This window comes from Hyalella azteca, unplaced genomic scaffold (genome assembly GCF_000764305.2).
Source record: "Hyalella azteca isolate HAZT.00-mixed unplaced genomic scaffold, Hazt_2.0.2 contig12328, whole genome shotgun sequence".
NCBI lineage: Eukaryota > Metazoa > Arthropoda > Malacostraca > Amphipoda > Hyalellidae > Hyalella > Hyalella azteca.
This window is the reverse complement of record NW_025942288.1, coordinates 311,337-338,960: the sequence shown is the minus strand read 5'-3', so window position 1 is coordinate 338,960 and position 27,624 is coordinate 311,337. Positions and strand designations below refer to the sequence as shown.

General features: G+C 36.3%; 2 protein-coding genes across 2 annotated transcripts in view; one reads left to right on the top strand and one right to left on the bottom strand.

The window, feature by feature from the left end:
- The window catches only part of LOC108669505 (dynein axonemal heavy chain 7-like), a 65,519-nt gene extending 46,630 nt beyond the window's left edge, over positions 1 to 18,889 (bottom strand). Inside the window, exons 1-23 of the mRNA XM_047883230.1 lie at positions 18,480 to 18,889; positions 18,135 to 18,267; positions 17,749 to 17,870; positions 16,642 to 16,843; positions 14,657 to 14,858; positions 14,249 to 14,415; positions 13,514 to 13,654; positions 13,246 to 13,374; positions 13,017 to 13,130; positions 12,587 to 12,735; positions 12,080 to 12,236; positions 11,522 to 11,668; positions 11,115 to 11,330; positions 10,728 to 10,931; positions 9,998 to 10,116; positions 9,337 to 9,466; positions 8,801 to 8,962; positions 8,430 to 8,566; positions 8,037 to 8,282; positions 7,379 to 7,577; positions 6,607 to 6,734; positions 6,284 to 6,287; positions 350 to 491 (exon numbers count right to left, since the gene is read on the bottom strand). Coding sequence (XP_047739186.1) covers positions 350 to 491; positions 6,284 to 6,287; positions 6,607 to 6,734; positions 7,379 to 7,577; positions 8,037 to 8,282; positions 8,430 to 8,566; positions 8,801 to 8,962; positions 9,337 to 9,466; positions 9,998 to 10,116; positions 10,728 to 10,931; positions 11,115 to 11,330; positions 11,522 to 11,668; positions 12,080 to 12,236; positions 12,587 to 12,735; positions 13,017 to 13,130; positions 13,246 to 13,374; positions 13,514 to 13,654; positions 14,249 to 14,415; positions 14,657 to 14,858; positions 16,642 to 16,843; positions 17,749 to 17,870; positions 18,135 to 18,267; positions 18,480 to 18,889 — 3,760 coding nt within the window. The remainder of the gene's footprint in view (positions 1 to 349; positions 492 to 6,283; positions 6,288 to 6,606; positions 6,735 to 7,378; positions 7,578 to 8,036; positions 8,283 to 8,429; positions 8,567 to 8,800; positions 8,963 to 9,336; positions 9,467 to 9,997; positions 10,117 to 10,727; positions 10,932 to 11,114; positions 11,331 to 11,521; positions 11,669 to 12,079; positions 12,237 to 12,586; positions 12,736 to 13,016; positions 13,131 to 13,245; positions 13,375 to 13,513; positions 13,655 to 14,248; positions 14,416 to 14,656; positions 14,859 to 16,641; positions 16,844 to 17,748; positions 17,871 to 18,134; positions 18,268 to 18,479) is intronic.
- Positions 18,890 to 24,332: 5,443 nt separating this feature from the next.
- The window catches only part of LOC108669521 (myogenic-determination protein), a 33,472-nt gene continuing 30,180 nt past the window's right edge, over positions 24,333 to 27,624 (top strand). The window contains exon 1 of the mRNA XM_018156872.2: positions 24,333 to 25,825. Coding sequence (XP_018012361.1) covers positions 25,469 to 25,825 — 357 coding nt within the window. The 5' untranslated portion in view covers positions 24,333 to 25,468. The remainder of the gene's footprint in view (positions 25,826 to 27,624) is intronic.

The following is a 27,624-nucleotide window of genomic DNA, read 5'->3' as shown; positions in this document are numbered from 1 at the left end:
AAAAATATGTTAATTATCGAGATTAACAGACTCGTACTATTGATGGTCGAGCTTTTTCACACTCGCAGCGAGTACAAGTTCATAAGTTAAGAAGGGTCTCGCTACGCATTAAGATCAAGGTATAGGTATTTTATATGTGCGTTCGTATCCAAAACTAAGTTTGTAAACAGTACTCAGGTAATCTAGTTGATATGAAAGTTAAGTACGCGCCTGTTAGTCTAATATCCAAAGCTACAATCATCATATAACAATTCACAGTTTTTCTTTTAAAGTCTCAAATTATTAGCTTGAAGTTTACTACCTGAAGTTAACAACAGGAAATTCAGTGCGTTTAAATCATTCGACTGACCGAGATGCAGGTTTAGTGCTTGTGTAAGCGTCCGGTAGCACCTGTCGGTGAGAGCTGTGATGACCAGACGTCCTGTGTTGCCGAGATATTCGTAGCCGTACGCCAGCTCAGCGTTGATCATACGCACTTTCAACATTTCATCCTGCGAGCAAATGTTACAATTGAGGGATCGCACGCTAATATTCATATATTACAGTTGAAATGTTGTTAATTTTGCCTAAAAATAAAATATACTTCATTTGTTCATTACGAATTTTAGATTTTGCGTGTTAAAAAAAATATATTCGTGAAGATTTTCGAAGACTAATAAAAATAAACTCTTTATTTAGAGCGTGTCATAACGGTATATAAGCATTAAGCTCTATATCAAGCTTGCGGCATCTTCCATCCGTCTGTCTTTAGGTTTTTTTCTGTAAAAATATTTGTTCATTTTACTTCAACCTATCGTCAAACCTGCCAGTCCAACAATATGAATCGCCTAAACAAATATAGCCATGTGCAGCCCATGTTTATAATACGAACTATGTGAGATTCAATCCATAAGGTGAACATTTACGCTACTCCGTGCTTGAGTCTCGCTCTACCTGAAGTCCCTGAAATCATTGGGGAAAAAGTTTCAACAGATTCCTTTTGCAGGAGCGAGATGTGTAAAGTCCTTTAGACTACATGCGGGATAGCTGTTTTTAGAATTTTTTAACGTTTTGTTCCATCTCGTCACGATTTTCAGTTACAGAAATGATTGTTTGCCAAGAAGTCATAATTTTTGTAGTATCACAAGAAAATTAAAAAAATTGTGCCGGGTTGAAATCACGAAGAGAGTGTCGCCCCTTATAAATTAGTTACAAAAAACTCTGTGAAGCCCATTTTTGCAGCTGTGACATGGCAAAAAAATGACAAAAATAACTAAAATTTAGACGAAATTGGTAAAAATCGCACAGTGGACCTTCGTATGAAGGATATACCTTATCTGGCCCTTGCTTATTTTGTTTTCATGTCATTGCGACACGTTCTGAATGACTTTAGAGCTAGTCAGCGTACCTAGCAATATCTAAAACACGGATTAATGGGTGGGGGGTTTCATTCCAAAACTCGACGTAAGTTTATCTATATAAATTTCCACCATCATTACCTAATGTTTAAATGGCTGATTTCAAAAATCTGAAATTTTAACGGCCACTGCGCAGGCGTAAAATTAACCTACTCGTCAAGTTTACTGGCTAATAATTATTAATTATGCTGTAATATTTACAGAAAGTAATTTAGCTAATTCAGAAACGTCTGAACCAACACATTTGAAATGGATGCAGTTTCTGCGCAAGCTTAAAATAACCTTATTTGATCCGTGTTCAATTGGGGGCAATTATCGCCCATTTGCACTATTTACAAACTACTTGATCCATATAGCAGAAATGATAACAGGCACAGCGCAGGTACGAAATTATCATTTTTATCGACTTAAATTGAGATCCGAGTAAATTTGAAGCAGGTATCGGTTATGGCCCACTTTTTTAACCGCTTTACTCACATGCCCTGAAATTTAACATTTCTGAAGGCGTAAAATTAATTTATTTCTCAAGCTTGTTGGAAATTCAACTACATTTGGAGGAGTTGTCGGTACAGACTTTTTTCATTACACACTTTTCAACTCATTACACACTTTTTTCCTCATAACTTTTGGAGAAATTGTTTTAGCAGTTTGAGATTTCATAAAAAGTAAGTCTTTTATTTTTTGCACATGCACAATAATTTTTAGGGCAGTATTGCAAGCTGTTTTAACAAGGAAGTAGAATTATGCAAAATTGAAAGAACCAACGTTTTCGCAAAATCAACCCATTTTGTTACCAAAAACAAAATATTCTCTGATTCCTTTATTTGTTTAAAAATCATTATACCTATAGTATTTTTTTTATTACAAGCCTTCCTCAAGTACGTTAAAAAGAATCTATGTTAAGATCTTAGTATAGTTTAGGAGCCAAAATATCGTCAGGTTTTAAGACATAAGTCTTAGGACTTTGCTCCCTTTATTTCATTGCAGCCCTCCTTCATTTCATAGACTTGACTTTGTGTTTATAGTAATGATTTATTTTTTTCGAATCTTCTTCCGCACTCCTGATCGCTTAAACAAAAAATAACATCTATAATGAAGATATAGACTCCTAAAGCCGAATGGATTCATATATCATAGATAAATTTTCTAGACTAACGTGTTTTAGCGCATTCTCTCATATACGGAAAAAAATGCACTATTGATCTCGCCATGTCCGTCCGTTCGTACGTCCATCTGTCTGTCCGTCTGTGACTTAGCGTTTTCGTCGACGAGAAAATGCGCTCTCTGTCACTCACTGCAGTGAGTACTGAGTTATATTTTTTCATATCCCACTTTGATGAACTACAGTTCGCGAATCAGATAAAGACTAAAGCTGAAAATGATGTTAGACTAACACTTCAGGTAGGACTAATATAAAATATTTTAAAAATCTCTGTTGAGCTTATCAATGCAGCAATGATGTGGTTAAAATGGCAAAGAAACTGAAATTAAGACGAAAATGCTTTAAATCGCACTGTGAACCTTCTAATGACGGATATATCTGGCGGTCGCTTATTTTGTTGTCATGTCATTTTGATATGTCCTGAATTGCTGTAGAGCAGATCAGCCTAAATGATTACAGTCGCAGCGCAAGTGTGAAATTATCATATTTTCGATTTTGATTGAGATCTAGGTAAATTTGCATCAGTTATCGGTTAATCGCCAAATCTTAGAATCCCAGTACTGACATAACTGGAATTTTAACATTTTCTGTGCAAGACTGCAGGAGTAAATATATTTTTCGAGTTTAGTGGAGATCCAAGTTCATTTGCGGGAGTGGTCGTTAATAGTGTAATCTCCAAATAATTTTCCCCCATAATTTTTCTAGAAATAGACTAAGCACTTTGTGTTTCATGTCAAAACGTGAGTCTTCTACTAATGCATATTTCTAATAATTTTCACGTTTGTATTGCTAGCTGTTTTAACAAGGAAAGAAAAGTAGGGAAATTGAGAGAGCCTGCGTATTCGCAAAAAAAACCCATTTGATTAAAAAAATTGAATTCATTATATGTTAAAAACATATCTAGAGTATATTAATTATTACTTATTTTTGTATTACCAGTCGTTGTTATATGTGTTAAGAGGGTCCTTATTAATATCGTAATTTAATTTAGGAGCCAAAATATTATCAGATAACACGACAGAAGTCTAAGGACTTTGCTCCCTTTATTTTATTGCAACCCTCCTTCATTTCCTAGACTTGACTTGTGCTTTTAGTTATGAAGTATTTTTTCATACTCGGTTTATCGTTGTCGACCCAACCAAGATTTTTCTTCAACCGATCCACATAAACATCGGTACGACGAAAAATCCCGTAATGACAAAGGTTCAGTAGGTCGTTGGCTCATATACCTGAAAGAGAAGTTTGGCAATATCTTGTCGGAGGCCAAAATCTAGGCTGATGTCTTTTTTGGACCGCAAATCCGACATATAATGAAGGACGAGACTTTTCTGACACCTCTAAACGCGAAAGTATTGGTAGCGTGGAGGAGCTTGAAACCTGTGACGGTCACGATCATAGGGCACGATCTCGCGGACAAATATAAAGAAATATGAGTAGGGGAGCAGCCTCCGGAGTCTTTGGGTGAATTTGCCCCCAATATATTCCTGATTCCTATACCAGCACCAGAATTTCTTCCCTAGCAACTTAGTGGCTGTCTATAGGACGAAGAAGGCGACTGATTCCCCAAAGATATTTCACTGATGGAGACCCATTGTATACCAAATGTGGCACAACACGAAGATGATGGGTTGCTTCTGCTGGTTCCTGCATCACGAAACTGACACAGAGCGGGACAAACCCAAAATGCTTGAAGCTTTTTTAAAAACGTTCTATTATAAATTTTCTGTAATTTTTATAATTTCGAAGCATTCATAAAAAATAATTTAATTGTTTTAATTTTCATTAAAATCCTGACTTCTAGGCAATAGCTGTGTATTTGTAACTAAAAATCTAAACATATAAAAATAAAAAGGGTATGATTTTTGAAATCAGTAATCAAATTAGTACAAGCACTTCACACATCTTCAGGTATAATTTTTTGTTGTTCGGTGTATTCAAAGCACTCACGCCCAATACATTATTTGGTACATATACTATATGGCACATTTCTACACCATGCTGCAACAAACAAATTCTAGACATTAGGTATGGAATATGCAGTTTCCTGCGTTCTTTGTGCTTTCATTAAGTTCAATTGATGTTCCTGTTACTTGTGCTGGTTATTCAAGTTTACTCATCGAATGTAAAGGTCAGATGAATCGCCAAACTGATTTACCGCCTTTAAACTAACCCCAAAAATGAATTCACTAGGCTACAGCAAATATGAGTTATGGAATTTTGGAGTGACAGCCAATAGTTTCTAAATTAGCTTCTTGGTTAAAATCTCTTATAATTACAGTCGAAACTTCTATAGGCGCTGCAGTAGAAAATCCTCTGACAGCAACAAAGGGCTGTATGAATTTAACAAGAGCATGTCAGCGCAGCCAAAATGAGATTTCCGGTCAAAAATTGGTTTAATTAAACTTGAGATTTTCACTAAACTCAAAAAATATATTCACTCGACCAGTTTAAAAGCGCTGTATCAAAGTTACGAGTATCAGATCAGTTGTTTTGAAATTAGCTTTCCGGTCAATTACTGTGGTAATTCTACAAAATATTTCCCTCCCCCCAATGCACGAAATGCAATCCCCTGACGTAAGAAAAAGTGCTGTATGAAATCCGCTGGTGCCAGTTCAATCGTTTTTAAATATTTCTACTCTCAATAATTGTGGTAATTCGCCTCGAGATTTCATGAAAGTTAGATCACACGTTTCCACATTAGTTTTACTTGCAATAAATGTGGAAATTCAGCTCAAAATTTCCCCTATACCATGAAATCCATCTATGTGTACGGGACGCAATACTATATTTAGGATTCATGGAATTCCTTGTTTTGATTTTAGGTCGCCTCTGGGTTGACCTCGATGAGGAATGTGTTTACTTATATTGTGCTCCGTGATCCCCGGACAAAGGAAGACTCCGAAGTTAGGAAAAAAAGTTTCATTTGTGATACGACTTTTGTGAACACTTGGTGTAAATTCTTATATTTATAGCTTGTTCATTATTATGGTTTTAATTTATCATTTATATCCATTCTTCAATTCAATTCAATTAGTCTAAAATATGGTGGACAGTAAAGTCTCTGATTTAAAATTTATTTATTGAATGGGCCCTAAAAACTGTAACACGGGAAAAATTCTGTATGAATTTCTTCACGAGTGTCAGTTTACACGTTTCTGAATGCTTTTTATTAACGATTACATTTTTTGAATCAACTCTAAATTTTCGCCAAAACCATGGAATTCATTCACTTGACAGCGGAAACAATTCAGTATGAATTCCACGAATGTCAGTTCAGTGATTTAAATTATTTTTACTTCCAATGACTATACTAATTAAACTCAAAAATTTTACCCTAACGATAACATGCATTCAATTGAAACCGTCAAAATATTGTTTCAATTTCATATGTGTGAGTTCAGTCGTTCCTGAATTTCACGATTCTCTCAGTAACTGTGGTAATTCAACTTGAAAATTTTCCTTAATCAAAAAATGCATTCACTCGAAAACGGCAAAAAGCTGCTTGAATTTCAGTAGTATCGGTTCAGTCGCATTTGAATTCATTTTAGTTCCAATAGCTGTGATGATTCAACTGAAAATCTCTCCTAACCCAATGAGTTAACTTGACAACAGCAAAAATGAAATTCAGGCGTGTAGCTCCTGTTCAGACCAAAAACTGTTAGGGCGACGTAAACGGTTCGATCGAAACGGTCTCCTATCTTCATTTACTTTTAATCAAGCTAACACAGCTGCAAAAAAAATCGAAATTTATTATTAACTATTATGCAGTCTTTTTCGGGTGATAATGTTGCTCTTCTTACTAGTGACGCCAAGCCAACTTGAAAACACCCCACGTGTTTATCGGGAAAAGAAGATAAAACGATTAAAATTTCTCGTTACTCGAAATTATTTATTCAATATAAATTAAAATAAAAATAAAACTTGAAAAAATGTTAAATACCAGCTATCTATAGACAATTAACGTAATTTTAATCCTGAACTTCGTTTTTGAAAATTTATTTCTGACCCCCATGTTAAAAAATTTGAGTTAAATGCTAATGTACGCACCTCATGGCCTCGGACACCTGCGTGGTCCAGTAGGTCTGGGAGACGCAGAGGATGGCTTGGCCGGGCCACTGGAGAGCCCAGCGCTCGCGGTCCTTGCCTGGGTACGCCTCCAGACAACTCTGAACCACCTGCTCCAGGGTACAATGGTAGCTCTAATTTCTGGGAGTTTTTTACCTTTTTGACTCTCAGCAAAAGCGCACATTTATATAAAAATATAATAAATATGCCATAATTATTTTTCATGAAAGGAGTTTCGTTGAAAAAATAGCTTACCATATATACAACAAATTGACCAGTTTTCAGTTCTATTTTTATGTAATAGTTTATGTCATTCAATATTGTCAAAGTTTATTTGTTATTTTGTTTCTTGGCTCGCCGGTCGATTTCTACGTTAAAGTGAGAAAGTCTTATCACTTTATTATTTTTTTTCATTCTTTCGAACTTTCATCGAGATATTTGTATTTTCTGAGCTAAATTCCGTAGTAAAATTTGGGATCACCTTGAAATAAATCTAATATAACATAGCAAAATAAAAATTGAATAGAGTTGTACTTCAATGCACGTTAAAGTGTTACCTATTTATACTATTGCTAGTCAAACAACCTGAATGTATAATAGAAATATCAAGCATTTGTAATCGCGTAGTTAAACTTATTTTCTTGAAAAACGATGAAATGCTACCATGAATGTCTTCAAATTCATGTTTTTAAAGTTTTCACTTAGTGTGAGTTTAATTTTAGGTTTATTTGTATATACACATAGATTCTCTGACCATCTTGATGCTCTCCTTGACGCTCGTCTCGAGCTCGACCAGCCACTTCTCGACCTGTCCTCTAGCGCTGGATGTGCTGATAGCCTGGCACAGAGAGATGGCTTCGCCCTCACTTGACTGCACGGCGGTCACGTCAAACTCGCCGTTAAACTCCAGCGAGTTGACGCCTTCAAAACACTTCTTCAGGTGCGGCTGAACCCTGCAAACATACAGACTCTTTTTTTTACATTTTAATTCATTGATGAAAAATATTATTAAAATTTTACCTCGGTCATCGTCAGGAAGAAAATTTAAATTTATTTATCAAAAGGACATATACAATTAATTTTTGCATGAAGTTTGAGTCTCAGTAAATTCTTTTTAATAGTTTTAATAGTTTATTCTTCTTCAAAATTAATAATTAAAATCGCTTGATTGCCATGTATCGCAAATTTACCAGGAATTTGTAATGGATTTTACGATTAAATATTATTGTAAATTCAACGATATCTTTGGCAAAATTTCATTCACTTTTGCTTGAAGTCAGAGTTTCAATAGAAACTGTTGAGGAAAGATTATTCGCTGTGTAATAAAAAGAAAATAAAACTACAACTTTACCCCAACATTAAAAAAACACCACGACATCATTGATAAACAATGCAAAGCGTTAATCGCGAACCTGCTTGGATCTTTAGTTTCGCTGAGAATTTCAAGAAGTTCTTCATTTGAGAGAAAGAAAAATCGCGGGAAGTAGAGTCTCTTTTTTTCAAGGTACTCATTAAGCCCTCTTTGGATGAGTTCCAGCAGTTCAGAAGACTTCCTCAGGCGCTCGAGGATCTTGTCGACCTCCAACACGGCGAGCACTTTGGTGTTGTGGTGCACGCTCTTCATGATGTCCTTCCAGGTCTTGTCTACTGTGTTGAACCTGCGTCATATACCGCGTAAGGATTATCTCTCAGCTGATTATTAACTTCGTTTACGTCCATCATAATTGTTTAACATGAATCAACATTCAATTTGACCATGAAGATTGAAATTATATATTGATATTGATTTTTATTTAAAAGTTTACCTGCGTCCTTCTTCAGGCATTTGCGCCATGATGTCTGGCGAACCGAAAATTGGTTCGAGGTACATCCAGGTCGCCTGCACCCTCAGCCACTCGTCCAGCACCTCCTGCAGCTGCGAAAGCGTCGTCTCCCAAGAACCCTAAATTTCAACAATGAAAATTACAGTTGGGGAAGCAACTGCCGTAGTTAAATTACTTAGCTATATAGATCAGAATTTACTGGAAGAACAAAATAAGAACGAAAACGGATGCGTAAAGTGTAATTAGTCATCAAAAAAACTGTTCAGATAATTTTTAAAACATATACATTTGGTTTAGTTTCATTTCCAGGGCCTTCAGATATAACTATGCGACAACTAAAAGTTTGAACTCACGACTTCGTATTCGATGGGCTTGATGAACGGCGATGACCTCATGGACTGGGTCTTGACGATGTGGTCGTCGAGCAGCAGCTGGATGTCCTCGACAGCCATGAGCACCCACGTGTCCGTGTCACGGTGGGGCTTCAGGCCTAACTCCATGTCTTGCCACATCCCCTGAGACATGAATAAATAAATATATATCATAGGAATACATTGAACATTTACGCATACTAATATTCCTCTAAAATTGTGATAAAACATTTTATAGACTCCCGATACGTTAGAATTTCAAGCCAACTTCACGTCCAAGACCTCTGGGTGCAATTTATAATTATATATAAAATGCAACAACGAACAAAAGTTTGGTAACCGTGCGCAGCTTCACACATAGGCTGCCGATCGCAATAAATAAAAAAAACTAGTAACAAAGATGCCTTACACGGCTGGAAGAAACGAAATCGAGGTTGAAAGAACGTAACCAAACATAAGCTTATAAATCTATCTTGGCACATTCGATTAATCAGAATTTAGCATCTAACACGGCTAACCTTCATCTTCTCCAGGTTGCGTTCAAACACATGCTCCTTGGAAGCCGCCTCAGACACTGTCTCGAATTTTGATAGATATTCCTCTAGATTGCTGTCAATTATGCGCTGAAGAGTCGTGGAGGGGTCGGATCTGTTGATATCATTATGGAATGATGAATTTTATCTAAAAAAAATACAGAGGAACATAACCTACTTGCTTTGGTAATCTTAGGTGAATTATGCATCTTAAAGGGTCGGTAAACAGATCATTCGTTAACATTTTTCGTGTCAGGTGTCATTTTTTCAGCAAAGTACACTATGTAGTTTATTTATGCCGAAATCAATGCCGGTTAAACCAGTCCACGTATACACAACAGAGGAGCAAGAGAAATATCACAAATAATCCTGAACATACAGTATCTCTGGTACAAAAGCTAGCTGGTTACTGCACTTTTTCAGCACAAACTAGCGTTGTACGTAAAGGGACAGTTTTAGCTAGAAGCTCGTGAATTTATAGGTGCAACTTTGAGGATTGCACTTGCATTTCCAAGGATAGCAAGTGATGCGGTATGAGGGAGAGACAAGATTACAAACAAAATTTTCTCGCGCCTGTCTCTTAACTCTCATGAGCAAATATTGCTGGTCAATGAGACGAGGGTCGAGACAAGTAAGACGACCTCACCGTAGCGGGTAGCCAACAACCTCTGAGATTTTCTCCCAGTGTCGCTCCTTCAGTCCAGGGTTGCCGAGCGTGAGCACTAGTGGCAGGTGCTCACGAAACTGTTCGATGCGCTGACGGACCTATCACGGAAATTCGGTTTATAAATAAAATAATTAAAATCAATCTCAAGCATATATTATACTTAATTTGCTGGAAACACAAATGAACCAATAATTTATAGATAAAGTAAATGAATTGAAAATTTCCTTATTTTCATTGAAAGTGTTCCGTAGACCAGGTCCATCAACGGCATAAAAATGTCAAGGTTATCCGCATAACGTTCTGATTTATGAATCAAAAATCTATTAAAACCAGTTCCAAAACCAGACGCCGTTGTATAAAATTGCTTCTGAACCGAAAGTATATTTTTTCTTTAATATTTTATTGCAGAAAGATTAGGCTGACCGTAAAAATATTGGTTAAATATACGTATATTTAAAGCACACTTAACGGTTAACTAGCATTGGGTGAATTATTATTTCACACTAATGAAGTTTTTACTTAAATTTCAAACGAATTTAAACGTCAATCAGCAGAAGTCACACACCTGGTAATAATATATCTTTTATAACTACTGGAACTACATTGAACCTTGCTGCAAACCATACAATTTGATTTCACCAGTGGCTATAGAGTTTTTTTGCAATTTTTAGAGTTTCACAGGCTTAAGTAAACTGAATCATTTACTCACAGCGACGACGAGAGTTTTAGCGGCTGGCACTTCAGCGAAGACTTTTTCGAGTTTGTAAACGTTGCGCCAGGTGGCTGCTACGTCCTGCGCGATGGCGTCAGGATCGTGAGTGCCCACTTGGGAGTTGAGCCACAACTCCAGCCTCTCCCACCACGACACTCCCGTCTCGTAAAGTTTAAGGAACGGGGAAAGTTTATCCGCCACCTAGGAGAGAGAAAGAAACGCTATAAACTTCAAAGTTAAGTTATCGAAATGAGGGCAAACTTAAAACCTTCTGACAAATAAGCTATAACCTAGGCAAATTTCAAGCTTTCTAGCTTGGAAAGAAATACTTTATCAAGCTTATAGGTTTTCAGGACTTGACGAACAGGAAGGATTAGCGTTCACCTGCTTCCTGAGGGGGTACAAGGTGGTATTCCAGCCGAACGCCTCCTCCTCCCTGTTGATGTGGTCCGTGTACTGAGCGGCATCATCCAACTTGGCCTCGAGGGACTTGGCCTTCTTCTGGTACTCGTGCAGCTCGGCCACGTCACCAAACTCCTGGAACTCCTCCAACAGCCGGGCGTACTCTGCGAGCTCTTCCTGGAAGCGCTCTCTGCGCTCCTAGGTTACAAGTTTTCTAGTATTTAGCACGATATCGTCACACATTTTACAGATATAGATCGCACCAGAAATAACCAGTAGCAAGTAACCTTCAAATGATTTGAGTTGGACTTGAACTGCATAAAACGGTATAGTCAATAGCAAAATGCAAAATATGCATTTTCATAAAGAATTTCTGATTTATCGCATACCTTTAGATGAGCTTCATATTCTGTTCTCTTCTCAGTGATGATTTGGAGATGCAGACGGAAGACCTCGGGAAGCCTGATGAAGCACACTAAGGGCCTGATAGACTCTTCGCACTCTTCTGAGCTCAAGGACATGTTTTCTGTGAGGAACTGTGACAGAAGTTGTAAGGGAATCTAACAACACAATTTGTTGACCTATCCTGTTCACTTATCACTCACTAATAAAACTAAAGAGCTGCTAATTAATATACCTTCATGGAGATGTGTATGGTAATAGCTCAAAATGATATTTTCAGCAAAAGATTTCACATTAAATCTGCATTTTCAGAGATTTTCATCAAAGTTCTTATAATTTTTTAATAAATTTGTAGAGTCTCTGATGCAATATAATGTGTATAATACCTTAACAACTACTTTTAGGCGTAAGGATGCGAAAATTAGTTTCTTCGGTTATTGAAACTATCAGGCAATTTGGTTGCTGGAACAAATTTTCGACCCTTTTCTTTAGATGCAAGTTATATATGCCTAAAAAATATAGCACGTGGTCAACCGCTGTAATACCTGGAGCTGCTTATGGAGACTCCAGACCCTGTGCTCCAGCACGGCCCTCTGGTTCTCCATGACATCCTCCATGTAGAGTTTGTGCGACATCAGCTCCAGAGTGTCCCCCGGCGTGCTCAGGGCGCGCTCGGTGATGCTTTGAAGCTCGCAGTTCAAACTATCGTAATTCAAACAATAATTTCAGTAACTACTTGTAAATTAATATTCATGAATTTATGATTTATGATGCATGTATTTCGCAATTGTGGCCAATGTTTCCTTCGTTTAGCTATTGCATTAATTATTAGCACTTTAAAATTACCTCAAATCACTGTCGATGTCCAGGCAGTACACCATTTCATTTTAAGTTCTCAGGAATAATTTAATCTTAGAAATGATTTTTCAAGTATAACTGAATTCTTTATAATTAAATAATTATAATTATTCCTTATGGTGTAGCAAATATTTTCTCTCATATATAACATGGACGAAATAAATAGTTTAAAAATTGCAACAAAATTTGTGGACCTATTGGCCGTTTGCGAGTGTCGGGAGTACAAGTGCGCCAGCAGGTCACGCTTCAGACTCGCTACCCTACACACGAGCGAGTCGATGAGTCCCTCGCAGTGTACGGTGTAGCAGCCCAACTCCACTACCTGTCTTAAAATAATGAGAGGCTGACAAATAAACGTGAACAGAATCAGCCGGGAATTTCAAATCAATATTCACATAGTTACTTTCATGCCAATCTAAGTTTAATTTGTCGTATCTGCTTATAAGAAAGAATTCAAACCTCTTCTTCCGATATATCGTGAATTACTCAGAAAACTTTATCCGTAAGTAAAACTCACATGCTTATTGTAATGTACTACGTTGACATTGGCCATGTATGCAAAAAGTTGAGCCTCCCTTATCACATTTACCTTCTAAATGTTATTCGTACTGCCACTGCACTTGCCTTCCTGGAGCTGGTGAGGATATCGACTTTGAGGTCGGAGAGCTGCGCTACTTTTTTCGTGTAGCTGTCGAAGTCAGTGTCCTCAGACTTGAATCTCGTCACTTCCTCTTCAGCCTTGGCAACATCATTAAGGAAATTTATTAATGCAATGTTGAACTATTAATAATAAATTTAGATGACATTCATTAATTATTTATGCACTGTTTGTGCGAAATACCCACCGACTTACCTCACCAGTGATGATGGTCTTGTATTTATCAAAGTGTAGAGCGAAGCGTCGAGGCAGGACACTACTGGCACGCACCTCCTTCTGCACCTGAGCTCGCAGCCTCTCCACCACGCTCTCGTGAACTATTGGCTGCAAAAGAGTACTTGGATAAATCTGCACCAATATCGCTTTTTTATAACCCGTATTTTAAATTAACAATCGACGTAATGTGAAAAATATAATTTTATGATTCAACTAGAACCTGATGAAGGCTTGAGCTTTGACTAACCTGCATTTTGCCGTCTACTCCGTCCCATTCAGCAAAAAGTTGGCATTCGAGGCGCGGCAGAGAACTGCACATCGCCAAGATTTTGTGGAACACGCCTAGCATTTCTTCCTCAATCTCTTCGAAACTTGGGCGAAACTCAATCTGAAACCAATCGCAGACTTTTCATTCCCATATGGCAAGCAAATTTTTTCAGTATAAAATCATAATTTGATGAACAAGAAAAAATGCATTCACTGGCTTAATAAAAATAGCTGTTAGATTATGAGGTAATGTTGTATTACGTCATCCCAAGTAAGCTTTTCAGGCACTCGCGAACTTAAATCTACGTACTTCTATCGATAATGCGTGTCACATACGGAATCAAATTAACAATTCTTCTAATTCTTCCTCCTTGTGATTACGATTCTGCGATTCTTGAAATAGTTTTTAAGAGTTAGTTTGATCATGATCAGCGAACAGTAGTTTACTTAAGTGATCATCAGTAGTCATGTGTTGTCGATAGATTCCAGAATAATTTCAGAATATTTTCGATGAATCTACAAGCCAAGTTCTGTTGAATAATCGTGATGTCGTAAATTATTCCGGCATTCAAGTGCTGGATCCATTATCAACACCATATCTTAACTACACTTGGCATGAGTATAGAGTATACGATCAAATTGCAAGAGCATACGGTTTTCCCTCTGACTACTTGGATCTGCGCGACAACTTTAGATTTATACGCATGGCTCCCACCTCCTTCTCGTTCAAAATGAGATTCAGTTTAAGCCGTAGAGGCTTGTTGGGATTCTGACACATCGCAGACGTCGGGCCGCACTCCTCTTCTTTTTCAAAGATGTCATTCATGGTATCCTTGTCTCTTAAGTCACTGTGACAATCTCCTTCGATTGCTTCCGGTAATTCTGAAATTGGAAGTATTCTTTCATAAGTTACAGAGTTTATCAAAAATTTAATTCTTCGGGCCAAAGTAACATGACAAACTCATTAAAAATCTAAGTCTTAGTAATAACATTTAATTCATCAGTTCCTTCAATTACCCATCGTGCCGTCACATTGTGACTCGAATTTTCACATTTCAAGCTGGATTAAATTCAATTAAAAATGTGTACGCCATATTAAAGTGGGCAATTAAACGCGAGCAACCTTTTGGTTTGGGGCTCCATAGGGCGTCGCATGAACCGTCCCTCAGGTCTGGTTGCTGGCCACATATGGCGGCGGTGAAGCTGGAGAGTGAGAGTACACAGAGGGAGCGCAGGCAGTGAGTCATCACAGTCACCGCGGCTTCGCACACGCAAGACAGGCGAGCTGGTTGAGAAAACCCAGGCATCTTGCCATCGTGGAAACCCTAGAAAAAATTACTTATAATTTTTGAAAGAAGTGGGTGAAGGAGTAGAGGCAACTTCCAATGGCGGAATTGAAAAAATTAATAATTATCGATGTACATATCGAGATGTGAAATAAGTTGATCTAGAAAAATTATTGAATTCGATACCCGTACAATGTTAGAAAATTATAATGACAGTACGAATGGAAACAATTATAATCAGGCTCACTTGATTTACAGCATCTTCAGTGGGTGGTCTTGATAGCAGTAACATGAATTTTTTCAATGTTATGTTTAAATCAACTTTAAACGCGCCATAACGCGCCAGGTACGTAAAAATTATAATACGGTAACTATACATATTGTTAGGGAATTAGAATTTAGTATTTTCATAATTTTATTTTATTTTTTTTTTAATTTTAGTTTTCAGTTTAGAAATGCGGAAGTTAGATTTGTAGGTTTTAGTCCGTCCTAGTCAGTCCCGCATTTGAACCCACAGTTTCAAAGTGAGTTATAACTTGGTTATTTGTTTGTTCCTATGTTTTAAATTTAGTGCTTATTCCGAGATGTTCTTTATTCTGTTATACTCTGTAAAGTTAGATTAGTTTATTCATGAGAAGGTTTGTTCATACTTTGTCTTTTGTTCGTTTATATGTTAGTTCAGGTTATTTATTCTTTGTCCTTTTTTCTTTAGGAGAGTTTTGGAACTACATATTCAAGAGAGTGATTTCTGAAGTGTCTTTTATTGCAAGCCTTTGTTGAGATTTACGTTAAAGTACTATAAATACGGCGGGCCGAAACTGGGTGACCCCAGCAATATAATTAATTGACGTCTTCTGCGGCACTGCAAGATCAGGTGATTTGTTCACAGATTATGATAGTTAGTTTGTCAATAAAATGATTTAAGTTAATTCAAAGACACAGAGAACGACTCAAAATTGAATTGATCCCTGTCGGGTTTTGTAAAATTTACAGTTAAGGAAGTACTTTCTTGATTTAACCGAGAAATTCGTCGTCTACAAATTGCGGGAATGCGTTCGGTAGTTATAATGCTTACGATGTTCAACTGAGAAAAATATTAAAATTTTCCTATGACAGGAATAATTTACTTTTTTTTCACGAGGAATGATAGCAAGATTCACCAGGAATGATAATGCCTTAATTAACTTCTTAACAATAATAAAAGGATTAAAATTACTAACCATAATTTTAAGATCGGAAAGGTGACATTTACCTAGAGTCCTTCCATGGGAATATCATGGTTAGCAGATTAATTTTAAATTGCAGGCAAATTTCTCTAAAATGATCCGTTTAAACATTTAAAACATTGAACCGATATAAGGCAGCTAGGAATCCTTTCTAATAAATTTGATCGAGTGTTTGTGTGTGCAATTTATGAAACTTTACTTTCATCTAAGAATGTACAATGTAGTCAATCATATGATGAGCTTCATAATTTTTTTTAACTTCGAATTAACAAGGGCTCAGCTAATTTGTCGTATCACTTATGTGTCTTCGGTCAAGATGAGTGAATATTGTGCTCTCGGATAAGCTCATATTCTGTCCACAATTAAGATCAACCCAGCCTTGTAGTAGACGAGCTTCTATTGCTCTCGTAAGAATAAACAAGAAGAAGAACTGAACCTTGTAGAAAACGGTCTGTACTTTGGTGAATAATTCTTCCAGCTCTCGTATGAATAAACCAAAAAGAAGAAGAACCAAACCTTGTAGAAAATTGTCAGTACTTTGGTGAACCATTCTTCCAGCTCCCATATGAATAAGCCAAAAAGAAGAAGAACCAAACCTTGTAGAAGATAGTCTGTACTTTGGTGAACCATTCCTCCAGCGTGAGCTGTCCTTCGTGGAACTGAGAAGCGATGGCCGCCACAAACTCTTCCAGCGCTACACTGTCGACGCTTCTGGCTTTCCATCCTGAACTTTTTCGTTTACTTTTAGCAGCGCTGCCAGACCGGCGAATGTTGTCTATCCGCACCAGTCGGAAGTTGCTGTCATAGGTGGAAAATTTAAATGCGTTCATCATTGCACGAAAAGAAGTTATCAATTAGGAAGAAGGGCTAACACTTTTGAATACACGTGAGAACTTTCTGACATACTAAGCGGCACATTCCATAAATTTACTGATGATAAATACAAGCCCTACATTAATTGATTTTTCTAAGCGTTAAAGAAATAAATGACCTACCAATTGAACGGTAATTAGGGAAGAAAAATTCCATACAGTTGTATATACTATTCTGAATACAAATGATAAAATTCGTTTACTAATTTTAAGATTTGAAACAGAAATTAATACTGTGCCATGCTTAGGAAAATTAAATCATGAATTTAGACGTAGAGGTATTTTGGCAAGTGTCCTCTATTTTCACTTCTTATTTTCTTAAGAAGTAAAGTTTCCACTCAGTTGATCGTTAACATGCCAGTCAAACAAGAACGGTTGTAGATGTGAGATAATATATTTCTCAATAGCTTAATCGTGTTATCACATTTGAAGCCAATTCATTTTATAATAAAAACTTCAATTCGCTTTCCAATACCTCCAGGACAGGTTTTTAATTCATAAATTTTCCAGTTTACCATTCAAAGTTCATCTTTTTTAATAGATCTTAACAAATTTTGCTTCTCGTACATAACAGCGTAATGACCTGTGTTAGGAACTACAGAGTTAATTTACAGTATACTTTGTACTCACATATTAACATGAAATAACGTAAATATGTACTAACATATTAACCTGGAAAACAGAAATATGTACTAACATATTAACCTGAAATAACAGAAATATGTACTAACATATTAACCTGAAATAATAGAAATATGTACTAACATATTAACCTGAAATAACAGAAATATGTACTACCATTTAACCTGTACAATATGCCACTGTATTTACCTGTATTCTCGGTGCCAGAGCGACAATGTGCTTGCAATGCACGAGTTTAGAAGGTGCAGGTTTCGTCTGATGAAGGATGAACTTGTCCCAAAACTCACCAGTTTGCAGCGAGAGTTTTTCTTCTATAAGAAAAAATATTGAATATGCATAAACAGAAACACGCATTCCATTTCCTTGAAACTCTTCTTTGATAGCCGAAATATTTAAATACTATGTGTCAGATTATTTTGGTTATAGTTTATCAATTTATTTCTAACAAAAAATACTTATGACTTACTCAAGGCAATTCAATTGAGATTGTTCAGCATTTCTTAGCATTGTTTACTCGGGCAATTCCAATTCACCATGTGATTTATTTATGACTTTATAATACTGAAATATTTCACCTGCTTGTAATCGTCCTCTTTAGTTCGGGGCTTCCCTGAATTGAGGACAAAGTCTACAGCTACACTCCTCATCTTTAGCTCGTACTCCTTCTGCAGCTGCACCAACAACGCGTTGTTCGTCCCACACTTAGCTCTGTTTCAAATGAAAACCTCGTGCGCTTAATTCAGTTGTTCATGTAAAAATCTATATCGCTATATGAATTACGGTAATTTTGCACTTAGCAGAGCTCAGCATTTTATACCAGTAATGAATCTTAAATGTAGCTATCCAAACGGAAAAATTTTCCACTTGAAAAACATAACACAAACTACATGCACGTGAAAAATTTGCCAAATTTTTCTAACCTCAGTCGCTTGGGTACGAGAGATAATATCCGAGATATCCACTGCTGCTGCAGAGGACAAGTTTTCATGGACAAGCCTCGGCTCACAAAGTAATGGTAGCGAATCTCAAGCTTCGCTTTACCTTCCGGAGTTTTTGCTTCGTCTTTGTGGAGGAGATTAACAAGAGCTTTCCGAAACTCTTGCCGTTGTTCCAGTAAGTCTAAGTAACTGGACCGCGCTCGGACCCTTGGTTTGGTGGAGCCTGTCAACAAACGACGTCTCTCTTGTATAATTTTCTTGTGGTCGCTCTTGAGTTTCTTTCGTAAGTTCCTGCATCCTGAAAGAACGCTAGAACTTTCATCTAAAGAAACTTTTTCCTTTGCAGGTTGCTGAGATTTGGTGGGGAGGTCATTGATATCTGGAGCCGTCATCTTGGACGACGATGGCCGCGGTATAGGGCCAACGGTCGTTATGTTTCTAACTGCAGCCTTGGAAGTCCCACTGCTTGGTGACCGAAAGTCAGAGCCAAGCCGGTTTTCTAAAATGAAAGGCGTTCATTCAATTTTGCTTCTCAAATGACCATTGTAATTACAAAACTATGAGACTGGAAAATAAACGAGTAAGTTAAAATATGTACCGGTACGCTAGTATGCATATAAAACTAATGGTAAAAAATTCTATGAAACGGTGTATGTAATTGTATGCTAATTTCATTAGTTCAAGTAAATTCGAAAGAAAAGAAGCATAGAGAGTTCAAATTCAAACGTAAACGTAGTTTACGTTTGAACTCAGTTGCACGAGTCCGGCGAATTTTGTGAAATGTTTAGAATACTTGGACCTGGTTATTCATAACAAAATTAAACTCCTGCGCTAATAAAATAAATTACAAGTCCAATCGATTTAGATTATCGTAGAAAAATATACTCCATCTCACTCAATAATCGGTTGGCATTGACCCTGAGTGGGAGGTGGTCACTGGCGGTGCTCATGCGCAGTTGTGATAGCGTAGCTAAGTTCTGACGGTAGACGCGCTTTTGTCTTGCTTTCTCGTCGAAGCTTTCGTCGAGCACGACGATGTTGGGGCGAAGACGAGGTCGTGCGCCTCCTTTCGTCTCCGACGTCCGCACGTCTGGAAGACGAGTTCCAGCCTCGACATCCAGAGAGTGATGAGATAATTATAAACAATTGATGAATTTTCTTACTAAGCAGATAAATATAGTCTATTGTTAATTTTACTTAACGTTATTAATCATCTAAACGAGAGTTGAACACCCGCTGAACAGTTCAGACGAAGAATATATTATAATGTGGAGACCGGCGTGTTTTTAATAAACATAATGCTATTACAAAATATACATAAGTAATACCTAGCCACAATGAGACGAGATACTCCAATTCGTAATTCAGGCAAGACCAATAAAAACGTCATAAATTTTCATTTTAGATTATTTTACACTCTTTCATTGTTAAATATTTTGCCGTCGGGACCTCCACATTTTTAAAGTGGAGGGTCCAAAAAGCATTTGAATTTTTAACATATTAGTGAATTCAACTAAAAAATTTCCGTTAACTAATAAATAAATATAATTTCCAAATGATTTTTGCCCTAAAGTATTTTTTTACAAAATCTTTTGATGTAAATACTTTCAATAAATTACCTATATTCTTTTCAAAATTAAGTCTAAATTTAACGGCAATTCTTATTACTTATTTATTCTAAAAAAAAGTTTTTTAATTATCGCAGGTTCGCAAATTATTCGTGCTCTGCAAAATATTGTTAACGACTTGCTGTTAGGGATATTATTCGAAGTTAAGTACAAGAATATGAACGAATCCAAATTATTTTGAACAATATTAAGAGTTCACCCGATGGCAGATTCAGATGCTTTGATGTAGGACTCACCATGTCAGTTCAAATGAGTAACTTTTTAATATCCAGGCGGCTTTCGTGAGTTTCGTTCACATGTCATCAGTTTTCTCTGCAACTTAAAAGATGAAACATATATTTATCAGGAATCTGAAAAGAAAAAATGCCGAAAAATATCACTGTAATATAGTTGAAAACTTTCAATATTATTCAGTTCAAAACTCCGAAAAATGACGATGAAGCTTGTCTCCGAAACGTTTTCAACAGTATTTACTTGGCATTTTCCTCGCTGTTAAATTCTTGGTTAATTAATATGCGATGAAACTGAACTGCTGATGCGAAACATGTTCACATGAAATGTAACAGAAACCTGGGCATAAATGCACAGAAATACAATTCTGCGACCAAGCATTCCGAGTACGTTTATTAGTACATTTATTCCGAGCCCTTGTTCTAAGTTTATGTAAATTCCCAATAACTATTTAACTTAAATGAAGTGTTTCCTCGTGAAGCAAATCATCTTTGAATGTGAGAGCAAAGTTTTATTCATGTACAATAATTAATTTTTTTCTCATTGTTACAAAATCGATAAAACCATGCTATATCCCAAATATGTAGCTTCACTACGGTTTTTATTGCTACATGATATTTTTTCTCAATAAATCGCAAGATAAATATTTAGCTGAATTTTTTGGCTCTACAGGAGCTTCCGTATCAGGACCAACGCGAAATGTGCGCTCTTATATTACCAAGCTACAGTTATAATTTTGAAGTGAAATACCCATCAATCGTACCTTTTCACATCAATTAACTTTAAATAAACTATAATACTTGTGCACGATACCTAAGACACAACAACATGAAGAAAAAATCTTTAATGGAAACAGAGACAGGAGGCAGGAGCGACCACACAGTCATTATGAGAATTTCCAGTTGACGTCGACGTTGCTTAGCAACGGCGTCGGTGACCTGCATAAACCATCAGGCAATCAGGAGGATAAAGAACACAATGACTTCCAGGCACAATTTTGCACTGTATGAGCGGGCGTTTTGGTATGCTGCAATAATGCATTTTGAAATGTATGAACGTTGAAAGATCAAGAATTGCTCATCAAAATAATATGCTCGAATTGATTTAAAAATACAATGAAGTGGAAGAGACAGCGATGAGATTAAGGCGCAAATTCGGAAGATACTTCAATTCAAAACGACAAAGAATGTAGCAAATAAACAGCTATAATCTAATGTCGGGTACAGTGATGAAAAATACTGCAAAAAATTCATTGTTTCAATAGACTACAATAACTACATCATTCATTTCTTCAAGGAACTGCTAGATAATGCTGACAATACTAAACGATGCGAAATATTTCTAGATTTTAAGTGGTTAACTTTGATGCGCAAATTCTGTTTTCACAGCATAAATTTTGATAACTATTTTCATAAATTGTTTGCACATCTGTATCGGCGGGGGTAAAAAGACCACTTCTCTTGATATGATCAGGGTATTGGATAAATATCGCCATGGAAAGTGTGACCCAATTTATGTGCGCGGCCAACATTTTCCTGACAATTTTTGTAATGCTTAGAGTGACCGGCGGGAAAAATGCAAAGCATCAAAGCGAAACTGTCATAGATGTGCGATTACTGCACTGACCAAATTTATGTACATTTTCGCTCTTATTGAAGTTGAACTCGTGACGGGCTAACGGCCTTCAAGTATAATCTCATCCGTGTTAACATAACCGAAGAAAATAAACTTATGAATAAAAGAAAGTAGCTAACTAATGTGTCCAACTTGATTAGTCCGCGAACATCGACAATAATTTTCTTAGTAAGATGAAGAAGAAAATATGTTGCCTCGAGAGGGCAAATTATTTTAGTATCCCCATAGAATATTAATTTTTTACGATGCTCATCTATGAAAACCACCTTATTTGAAGGTAAGCTAAACCACATTGCCCATGTCTCCATATTCAGCTAATTGTAGGTCCGGCAAAATAGGAAAACATAATATTTTTTTGGCTGAGGCCCGAGGATAGTGTTGCGTTTGAAGATCATGTGAAGTGCTACACGTCCTGTATTAAAATAAAAATGTAAGGCCAATTTTTCAAGGTTTTAGTATCGAAACATAATAGGAATTGGTTTCCAAATTGATCTCAATGATTGACGAGAGTACAATTGATTGATAACTGTTAACTGATTACTGATAGATTAAATGTATTCCCAAATAGATCTCTAAGTGATGGTAAACTCGCCCTTATATCAACTGATATGAAACTGATTTTGCTTTATTTAATTAACTCGTTTTTTCGCCTTTATGTTGTAGGCGCCCCATGATGACGTCTACATGACGTCATCCACCTCATATGCTTCCATTTGGCCTTGCATTGACTGGATTCACGCAAAACTCGATTTGATCCACCAATGTTCGCACCGCCAATGCAATAAATTCCTTTCGTGTTCCAGATGTTCAGTTTTTCCGCCATGACTTTCGTCAATTTATTCATATTAACATAAAGAACGGCAGATAATACTGATAATAATTCATCAATTATTGTCGATTGGAGGACTATTTTCAATATTAGTTTCGAAACCAATCGAGATTTTCCGAGAGGAGAATTAGAGTAGCATCAAATACATTATCAGAAACGTAGGCCCCTGTCTTGTACCATCATCATTCAGATAAAAGGACATAAATTTGATATTATGACAAGAAGTAAATCCTATATTAACTACATACAAAGGAATTTCTTTTCAAGGGGTAGTTTACTCTTTAACTGAATAATCGATTAACTTTTATAATCGATTTTTGGCTGTCTCAAGACCTTCATTTAAGAAATCATCACTAATTTTTCATATTTTTACAACATTACACAAAACATAACTCTCGATGTAATAAACAAATTTAAGGGAATTTGCTACGATTATCCTGCCTAAGCAGCCCACCTTAAATTGATGCTGACATATGCACAGAATCTACAAACCATTGTGTGAATACAGTAATGCCGGGACAACACTTGGCTGCTACTTACTCGCCGTTAATATGAAATTCTCGTAATATAAATGTAACAACTTTATATATTTAGACCAGCCCAAAAGAATCAAAATATAGTTTGTTAAGTTCAGACAAATTCGTCCGCCTCATTCGACAATATGAAGCTTGCAATTTAGATTAGATTTGAAGCCTTTATAATCAGAAGATTTGGGTCAAGAGTTTCTCATTCCTGTTGAACATGAGTTCGATGCAAACTGTTGGGGAATACCGTTGCTCAGTATATATAAATTTAAATACATAATAATTAGCCGATATACCGCATAATATGGGAGACAAATTGAAACGAGCATAGAAAAAATATTAAAAATTACAGTACCCGATTTGGCTCCGCCGCGCTGGCGTTGAGAGCTCAACGCTTCTGTTACTTCTAAACAAATCATGAAAATGTCGTTGACAAATCCCCGAAGACTCTTCACTTCTGTTTACACAGCCTTTTAGCTTAACTTACTACTGTCCCTATTGGCTGAAACATAATCACTGGCCACTCCTAATTGGTTGACACACTCAGATGAGAGCTTGAAGTTCGCTTCTTGTGATTGGTTGAGTTTTCTGAAGATGGGTATGGGCGGAGTGGATTTAAATTATTTATTTAGAATTAATTATATTTTTATAATAATTTACGGTTATTCGAAGAAGTAATTATACTTTTGCTGACTATATATAATGCACGTGCTTATTACCATTGGATTAACTGATTTATAGCATTCCAGACATGACATGCACGTTCTTTCTTATATTTTGGAATAGAATACAGGGTAATAATAGAAATATTTCTTTGCACTACCCAACCTTCATGTTACGAAGACTTTTTTTCTTAATTTTTATGACTTTATCTACTTGGGGTATAGCAGAGAAGGAAATTTTAGGCAAATAATAAACTTTTTCGTGCAAAGGCGGAGCTTGAAATTAGAGGGTATACTTGGTACCCTCATCAGTGCCCGTCCAACATTCATAGGGTGAGGTGTGCTCAGACTTTGCCCGTAAACAAGGAAGCGAAAGAAAACTTCATGATAAACTGAAAACTGTGGACTTGTAATCGATAAAAATATTCCTATGTTCAGGGCATAGAAAGAAGAACTGAACTATGCAAAAATATAATTTGCTGTGAGAAAGATTACGCCGTTGAATATTCGATTTCACTCCCAGAACGTTGCTCGTGACATTTGAATTTTATGGGGTGCTTAACGCCCTCAACGTGGGCCATTTTCGAAGGAATTTAGCCAGACCGACGTGATCGCGGATGTTTACTCCAATGCCAATATGAGACAGACGCTCGATCAATGAGTGAAAGTTCCTGCAGATAGATTGTGGTCAGAGTTTTGTTTAAAAATTTTATCAAAATCATTCATTTAACACGTGTGAAAAATGTTTGAAAGTTATTCGTTTATTTCTAACCGGGCTAAGACTCTAAAGAATAAGATAAGGGACAAATGTTATTTATAAATCATATTTTGAAACTAATGATCGGAGAGCCTTTTACAGCCACCGTTTTCCGCCATATGATCACAGTTTTATTAGTATTCAAGTATATTTTGGAATACACTGTTTTCAAAATACCACACTCAAGAAAACACCATGAAATCAAAGCTTAACTGAATTCAAAATAAAAATGCAATTCGAAATATTAAAAGGAATCTCTAAGTTATCCGAATCAAATTGAAATATTCTCGTCATATGTAAGATCGTGATTGTATTTAGAGCCTATCGCACTACTGCCAGCATTACTGAACGTTTCAATTGCCTTGTAAGCTTTGATTTTATGTACAAGTGATTCTTCTTGCCATGGAGATTAGTCTTCCACTAGTTCACGTATTCACTACTTACAAAAATTAACTTTTCACTAAAATAGTTGCAGGAAAGAAGTAAATGAAAATATAAAAGTTAGGAAGCGATGGTAATCTTGCTATTCAAAAAATAATATCACCAGGTAGCGGTGTTCAAGGAAGAAAATGAAAACGTTTCAGACAATTTCAGGATTTCAAGTTTTATCTTTTCACCAAAAAACAATCCTTTGAGATCGTTCCGGCGATAGGAATCTGGCGCCTTGTATCTTTACGAGGAATATTACCGTGGTCACGTCACACAATGAGATCGTGCAAGTATGACTCACTATACACAGACTCACCGTCTCCTCTGGACGATGACAAGCAGAGGGCATCGTCGTCACCGACGTACCGCGACGTTTCTCACTCGGACGTCGGCAGACCGTACTCAGCCTCGCCCTCAGACCTGACCAAGTCAGAGACAGACTTAAGCGACGAGTCTGACCAGGACCACGTGCCTCACATCCTAGCTCCGTGTTCAAGTCAGGAGTCGAGTCCAGCAAGCTTGAGCCACACAAGAGCTTGTCTCCTGTGGGCCTGTAAAGCCTGCAAAAGAAAAAACGTAACAGTCGACCGACGAAAAGCTGCCACCATGAGGGAGAGAAGACGATTGCGTAGAGTAAGTTATTTTTTTTCCTTTCTTGTTTAAGTAATAACGTTATCTCGCTGGAAATATATATAAATCAGTTATTGAAAAAAGCTCTTCTTGTGAGTGAAAGTTCATCAAGTTTGTTGATAGTTTGAAGCAAAGTTTTAAAAATCTATAAATACCTGGTGACACTTAATTTAATCCATCACCAAATAATATAAAAATCGAAAATGAAAAATGTTATTAAGAAATTTCTTTAAAATGTGTAGGATGCATAAAAAAATTAGTATGTAAAATTAGTAAAAAAATAGTATGTATAACTAAATGAAACAGAAGTTGATTTAATAAGAAAATAACTTCCGAATTTTACGTATATACGTATGTATATATGTTCGCAATATTTTTTTTAATTCACATTAAATTTGTTTTCATCTCAACGTACAGGTCATTAATTAATATATATATATATATGATTTCATAATACTTATTTAGCTTTCAATTATACATTGTTTTCTGTGGGACTTGGGATTTCCATTTCCATTTTCCAATCAATCTTAATCCATTTGGGATTAAGAATGATTCTTTAAAAGAATCTTTAAGAATGATTCTTTAAAAATTTTCATCTAATGATCAACAGATAAAAAAAAATAAATTAAGCACTCGAGTGCTTGTTTCAATAAAAATGGAAAAGTTGTTATCGAAAAACAAGTAGCCTTTTGCCACAGTTATCTCACAATATTGCCACAGTTATCTTCCGTAATATGATATATGGTATATATGCGACACAATATATGTGCTCAATGTATGCCAATATGAGTTTGGTCATAAAAGGTAATGAAAAGAATCTATGTAGAATGTATAGAAACAGATTTGCATGAGGTGTCAGTATTATTCAATTCCTATACTCAGTTTCACAGCAATACTATTGATTGGAAGAAGCTAGGCGTTTCGGTGACAAACAAACAATCTGGGCCGATTTGAGTGTAAATCTTGAATTATTACTCGAAATTAAACTACTACAATGGAAGCCTTCAAAGGAACTTTAATAAATAAATATAAAAAATATAACTCAGTACTCACTGCAGTGAGTGACATCTATGTAGAATGTATAGAAACAGATTTGCATGAGGTGTCAGTAGAATTCAATTCCTACTCAGTTTCACAGCGATACTATTGATTGGAAGAAGCTAGGCGTTTCGGTGACAAACAAACAATCTGGGCCGATTTGAGTGTAAACCTTGAATTATTACTCGAAATTAAAACTACTACAATGGAAGCCTTCAAAGGAACTTTAATAAATAAATATAAAAAATATAACTCAGTACTCACTACAGTGAGTGACAGAGAGCGCATTTTCTTGTCGACGAAAACGTGAAGTCACGGACGGACAGACGGACGGACGGACGGACAGACGGACGGACGGACATGACGAGCACAATAGCGTATTTTTTCCATAAATGAGAAAATACGCTAAAAATAATAATTAAACGCATATATATTTTATTCGTGAACGAGTTTTGCACTAATGTAGGCATGCACCTGCAAATCAAATTCAAAATTATTTAATGTTAGTTTTGGTCTTTTACATGTTTAACGTTTGATTTCATACACAAAATCGCGAGCAGACAAGCAATTTTGTTATATATACTTCTCAAATAATTCCCAAATGTTTGAAGTGAATGTCAAGACTACAGCGATAGATAAAATCGAGAGTACATAATCTTGATCGCCATGAATCGGGCACGAAATTTGGTCTGTAAAAACGTGGTTTTTATTCTCTGATTAATCTAATCTAATAGCGTAGCTTATTTACTTATGTTGAGACTACG